Source organism: Sinocyclocheilus anshuiensis, unplaced genomic scaffold, assembly GCF_001515605.1.
Source record: "Sinocyclocheilus anshuiensis isolate Anshui unplaced genomic scaffold, SAMN03320099.WGS_v1.1 scaffold132, whole genome shotgun sequence".
Classification (NCBI taxonomy): Eukaryota; Metazoa; Chordata; class Actinopteri; order Cypriniformes; family Cyprinidae; genus Sinocyclocheilus; species Sinocyclocheilus anshuiensis.
This window is the reverse complement of record NW_015555730.1, coordinates 1,549,961-1,556,775: the sequence shown is the minus strand read 5'-3', so window position 1 is coordinate 1,556,775 and position 6,815 is coordinate 1,549,961. Positions and strand designations below refer to the sequence as shown.

General features: G+C 37.5%; 1 protein-coding gene across 1 annotated transcript in view; it reads left to right on the top strand.

Moving 5' to 3' along the window:
- Positions 1-6,815, top strand: part of LOC107672848 (RNA polymerase II subunit A C-terminal domain phosphatase-like) — a 157,717-nt gene that overhangs the window by 8,005 nt on the left and 142,897 nt on the right. Inside the window, exons 3-7 of the mRNA XM_016466219.1 lie at positions 1,369-1,452; positions 1,641-1,734; positions 2,461-2,589; positions 3,950-4,100; positions 5,088-5,178. Coding sequence (XP_016321705.1) covers positions 1,369-1,452; positions 1,641-1,734; positions 2,461-2,589; positions 3,950-4,100; positions 5,088-5,178 — 549 coding nt within the window. The remainder of the gene's footprint in view (positions 1-1,368; positions 1,453-1,640; positions 1,735-2,460; positions 2,590-3,949; positions 4,101-5,087; positions 5,179-6,815) is intronic.

The window sequence follows — 6,815 nt, the reverse complement described above, 5'->3', positions numbered from 1 at the left end:
AACTCCGACTGGATTTGTCTGAAAGAAGAAAGTCATATACACCTAGGATGACTTGAGTGTGAGTAATTTATGGGCTAATTTTCATTTTTGGGTGAACTAACCCTTTAAGGGCTTTTGTTATGCATAAGTTTTAAGGATGTGAAGATCTCTAATTCCTTCTGGAAATGTGAGTGGATAGGAAGGTTGTTAAAACATCCACATTTACATATAAAATAATTTGCCAAAACCGTAATTATTAATCAAAAATTCTACATTACAATTCAGAGAGATGTCATGAGAATGTCCCTTCTCCAATACAGCCTATGACTGACTAGCAATTAGCAAATTATGGGTGTAATGTAAGGCCCAGTCCACACGGAGACCCGTTTAGCTGTATACGCATGCATTTTGTATCGTATAGGCGCTTCGTCCACACGGATCCGGCGTTTTAGGAGAGTGAAACCGATATTTTTTTAAACCGGGTCCCAGAGTGGATAAATCTGAAAACGCCGCCCTTGCGTTTTCGTGTGGACAGCGAATCCGTATATTTTCTGAAAAGATGACGTCATCAGTCCACGTCTCGCCCATAGTCAGACACCACTACGTCACGTAACAGCAACAGAAACATGAACAAACACTGAACGATTGTCTTTTTATTAACTAACATTAACAGATTAATAAATGTATTGTTCCATGTTTGTTTGTATACCGCGCGCAAGGTTTATGTGCATAGTCCAAGTCTTCTTCTCCGTTTTAGTGTATCTCTGTGGCAGAATTACAGCGCCACATACTGGTCTGGCATGTATACTACATCGTTTTGTGTCGGTTTTGTGGTTTCGTGTGGACGCAGATATTTCTTGAGATGAGGAGGAAAAAAAGATCGGATAGGGAAAGCTCTGGCTTCGTGTGGACGTAGCCTTAATCATGCCTATTGAGTATTTAAAAAATAAAATAAAATTGTATGAGCCTTTTGATATGCCTGAACCTGTGTTACATTAGGAAATATGTCAACAGAGGAAAGAAAGCTGTGCCAGTCGGCTCATTTAATGTCATTTACTGTCATTCATGCTTGCTTTTTTGCAGTCTTTAACAGTAGAGGGTGCTGTGCATGTATTAGAAATTGCTCAGTTTTTTGTTAGTCAACTGAAAATGAGCTTTTTTATAAAAAACAACAGTTTACACTTCTCTTTGCACTTATACTGGAGTTTGGAGAGATGCTTTGCATACATTTTCCCAGTCCCTTGAGTGAAATATCATTATAATGCAGCTTATAGATTACCTTTCCCTATAATTGAGGTTTTTAGCCTGTTAACAAGCATAGTGTATGTATATGAAGTGCATTTGTTTATTGCTGTATTTATTGCCACACGTTTTTTGTCTTTTTAACAGGAGTGTGATAGCAAAAGTGGAAGAATGCAGTCATCCCATTGTAATGAAGGGCTTGTGTGCCGAATGCGGCCAGGACTTAACTCAGTGAGTCTATATCCACTTTACGTTTGTCTCACTTTACAGTCTCCAGTTCAGAATCGTTTCTCTCCTCTTACCTAAAAAAGTGAAATGACGTCTGTCAGGAGCCATTCAGGAAAAGCTATTGTTGTGTCAGCTCTTAGAGTTATTTCTGTTAGTAGCTATATGGTGCTGAAGATGCTCTTACGTTTCAGACTACAGAGCAAGAATGGAAGGCAGCAGGCGCCCATCTCTACGGCGACCGTTTCCATGGTGCACAGTGTTCCCGAGCTGATGGTCAGCTCAGAGGTGAGTGCCTAGCGTTTGCCACTTCTGAGGATGGAGATTCTTAATGTATTCCAATCGGAATCGAACAACAAACTGGTGTGATGTCATTTCAAACAAAATCATAAATCTCAGTTTGGGGGGTTTAGGAGTGAGTGTGTGTGTGCGCGTGAGAGAGAGAGACAGAGAGAGAGAGGGGGTCACATCACAAACACATACCAGCTTCATCACTGTGTCTGTCACGCGACTCTGTTCCCCTTTCGGGCTCTGTCTTTACATTTATTTTGAAAGCTTGAAGCTAGCGATTATGGTAAGGGGCGTTACATTTCCGACGAGTGCTTGCGGTGTTCGGCCAATCACAATGCACTGGGTCAGCTGGCCAATCAGAGCAGACTGCGCTTGTCGGAAGGAGGGACTTTGTAGAAAACGAAGCGTTTGAGAGAGGCGGGGCATAGAGGACCTACAATAATGTACAGTATTTGAAAAATAATGTGTTTTTTGAACATTAAAGCATGTCAACATATTCTGTTACACCAAATACACAAAATAATGATCTTTAAAAAAGCCTCATATGACCCCTTTAAAGGTAAAGTGTGTAATTCATGTTTTTGTGATGATTTGTGGGGTCAAATACATTTCAAAGGGGCTTTAATAAGCGGTTGTGTATAAAATGGTGTTTGTGTTTACTCTGCACAATCAGTGTCTGGTGTACAAACGCAGTGTTTTTTGTCTCTGTGTGTCTGTGAGCAGCAAGCGGAGCAGCTTGGCCGAGAGGACCAGCAAAGGCTTCACAGGAACAGGAAGTTAGTGCTGATGGTGGATCTGGACCAAACGCTGATCCACACCACTGAACAGCACTGCCAGCGCATGTCCAACAAGGTTAAAAACATTGCACTACACTACCATGATTTAAGATTTAACAAAGCTGCATTTATTAGATAAAAAAATACAGTAAAAATAGTAATATTGTAAAATATTATTTATATTTAAAATAACTGTTTTATAATTAAATATATCTTAAAATGTAATTTATTCCTGTGATGTAAAGCTGAATTTTCTGCTGAGTCTTCAGTGCCACATGGTCCAGAAATCATTCTAATATGATGATTTGCTGCTCAAAAGACATTTCTGACTATTGTCATTTTTTTCGAGTTAAGAATTTATTTGAAATGGAAATCGTTTGTTACATTGCGAATGTTTTTATTGTCACTTTTGGTCAATTTAATGCATCCTTGATGAATAAAAGTATTAATTTCTTCTCAGTTTTTGAAAGAATTCTTTAGAAGTTCAAAAGAACAGGATTTATTTGAAATAGAAAATCATTATAAAAACATTATAAATCTTTTAACTGTCACTTCTGAACAGCATCAGTTTCTTTAAAAAGTCTAAAACCCTAAACAGTAATTAAAAACGCAGGAACAATTATACCCAATATTAATGGATATTGTATCATCTTCTAGAAGACATTATTTAATGCCCAGGGCAGAGAGAAACATCTATAAGAATTCATTTATACCTGCAGTAATTGGATATTTGTTGGCATTTGTTTAATCTGTCATTGGTTTGCTGTGTTATGGTGGCTTCAAAAGGTTTATCTACAGTACCTTCATTTTGTTTGAGTTTAACAGTAACAAAAATAAGATGTAGACAGCCGTTCGGTTTTCTTTGACTTCTTAGTGATCTCATTTGCGTTTTTCTATGAACTCCAGCGATTGTGGGTGTAACTGGAAGCGTTGCTTTGAAGAGCCTAAATGCAGCCGAGCATTGATTGATTTCTATTTAAATGACTGCATCGTACTCTTTTTCTCAGCTATCATCCATTTTCGATTCATTCTTCTCGTAGACGTTAACGCTTTCGTTCTGACAGGCGTGCATTCACTCAGCTCGAGCAAAAAACAATCTCAGATCTTTATACCAAACAATTACTAGACCATTAACTGAGCTATCAAAGGCTCAAATGTTTTCCTCAAAGACTGCATTCAGTCTGCTATCAGAAATTGCGCTGCTTTTTAAAGCATTTTCCAGAGCAGTTCTATTGAAATGAATGTTAGCTGGACTGGACTGTAATGCAGCAGTATAGAATATGTATATGCTTTTCAATCTTAAGCAGATGCACTGCTATTCAGATGTGTAGATTTTTTAATACTTTCTTTTAGAAAGGATGCATTTAATTGATCAAAAGTGACAGTAAAGACTTTTATTTATTTTCTCTAACTTCCTTGCAATGTTTTTTTTCCAGGGAATCTTTCATTTCCAGCTGGGACGGGGGGAGCCTATGCTTCATACACGACTGCGGCCTCACTGCAAAGACTTTTTAGAAAAGATCGCCAAACTCTATGAGCTGCACGTCTTCACCTTTGGCAGCCGTTTATACGCTCACACCATTGCAGGTACATTGTTGGGATGTGACACACTGAATGATTGAATGAAACATGAATGATACCTCAAACGCAGGACAGGTGCAATATTATTTTTCTAACCGATCAGAATTTTTGATTCTCACCCTGTGGATGATAAAACCCATCAAAAGTCCCATAACTGAGAGATTATATTGGCCTTTCACAGTGACACCAGGTGGCAGCATTTGTTCATATGTTTCAGCATTTGCTTAGTGTTTTGACTTTGAAGATGAATATATTTTTTGCTGTGTTTGGTTATTTAATGCAACATATTAACAATAAATGCTTCAAAACAAGTGTCATCTGCAAGAACTGTCCCATTATCTGCTTTGATAAAAGCCTCTGCTAAATGACTAATAAACAAGAAATCGGTTTAGTGAGGGTGTTTATTATAGCCGTCTATAATATACCCTATAAATTTCTAATAGTAACCTTTATGAGTGCTGCATTAATTCTTTAATTTAGGTCAGAGTGTTTATTATTGGAAGTGTAATTGGTAGTGTCGGGTCTGGTTTTAGTTCAGGTAGGATTTTGCAGGATATCATGAGCACAGTAAAACGATTAGGTTTCAGGGGTGTAGCATCCTTTGAACGAGACCTGAAGTGTTCTTGCATTAAGTGAGCTTCATATTTGAATCTCTTAATATTTGGCCTCAGTGCTTCCCACAAACCCAAATGGTTGGACACAATCAGCAGTAGAAAAGACACAATAAAGGAAGTAGCTCAACTTTTCTGAATTAAAGTCTTGATTTATTGTACTGTAGTGCAGGCAGGAGATTGAAAGCTTTGAAAGCATTGGTTCGTTTTATTTTTCCTGTTTTCTTTTTATTACAGCTGTAAGTAGTCTCAATGCAGTCCGAGCGAAACTACAGCATTTATAGCTCTGCTTCCAGCTGTAATTTAGACTTCATCTTTAAAAGAAATTACTGTTTCCTCTCTTTCTCTCACTCATACCAATTTATTTTTCTCTTTTAAAAAGGTTTTTTAGACCCTGAAAAGAAGCTCTTCTCTCATCGGATCATGTCTAGAGATGAATGCATTGACCCCTTCTCTAAGACAGGCAACCTGAGGTGAGGCATGTTTTACTCAGTTCTGTCTTCTAGTTCTGGAGTAGTTTAGCCTTCAGCATCTTTCTTGATGCAGTTTTAACTAGGGCTGTGTATCACCAGCAAAGTCATGATACGATACGTATCACGATACATTTACATTTAGTCATTTAGCAGACGCTTTTATCCAAAGCGACTTACAAATGAGGACAATAAAAGCAGTCAAAACTAACACAAGAGCAACAATATATAAGTGCAAATGACAAGTCTCGGTTAGCCTAACGCAGTACACGTAGCAAGGTGTATAATACGATATATATACGATACAGAGGCCACGATACGATACGTATCACGATACAGGACTGCACTGAATTTCACCTCAGCAGAATTTAGTAAAACAGCTGTTTATTAAACACTGCATACTATAGGGCCATTGTTAACTATTGGCAAAGCAGGCAGTTGACCTCTGCATTATGAAGGGCCTCCATAACTGTACCACAGTACAATATAGCTAGGTAATGGCATATGTTTCATGTTTACATTGTGCACTCCCCACCAGGTACAATATTCAGATTGTTTGCATCTTGTTTTTAAGCCCATAAATAATAATGTACTCGTTCTAATAAATTTATATTGTAATGTACTCATTCTACTATATTAAAATATCATATTTACATTGCTGGTAAGTTATCATTGCACAAATTAACACACTCTCTACGTTTAAAAAATAAAAATTAGAAGAGTTCTAAACAGCGCTGTCTTCACTGTACCTCACGTACACACATTTAGTCACTAGATCACGCTGCGTACGCGCACAGACATTCTTTTTAGCGCTCAGACAAACTTTTTAGCGCTGCTGCCCCGCAGTTTTATCAACTAAATTGATTAATCGCTCAAGAGCTACATTTATCTTTTTCAACAAGGAGCCTCTGCGGCCAGATTAAACCTTGTTGTAGCCTATATATTATGCTCTATTCATAATTTTTTTAGAAACCTTGCACTTTTCTACTCCACTTTAAACTGTGTTCTTGTATTCAAATTAACTATGTGTTAATTAAATTAACATGTGCCACAATATCGATACAGGGCCAGCTCTGCTAAAAATCTCTGTGACGATACATCGTCGTATCGATGTATCGAACACAGCACTAGTTTTAACAATGAACTTGCATTTATGACATGTAGTTATTATTAACTTCAAGATCAGCTTGTTCCAACAAAATTAAACATCACATTCAACTCATTTACTATTCAAAAGTCCTTTTTTTTTTTTGAAAGATAGTAATACTTCTGTTCAGCAGGGATGCTTTGATCAAAAGTGACAGTAAATTTATTTTGAACTTTTTGTTCATCAAAGAGTCATGAAAATGTAACACGGTTTCCAAAAAAACATTAAGCAGCACAAGTGCTTTCAAAATTGATAATGGTAAGAACCCTTATTATTAATTGTGCACCAAACATGAATGATTTCTGAAGGATCATGTGACACTGAAGACTGGAGTAATGATGCTGAAAATGCAGATTTGATCACAGAAATAAATTACATTTTAAAATATATTCAAATAGAAGCTCAACACAGGCGCAGTTTGACTTGCGCTCTGTCTCAACTTTCACCTCGCGCATGCGCTGTTGTACGCGGACCGTCCGCGCGGTCTCAAAAA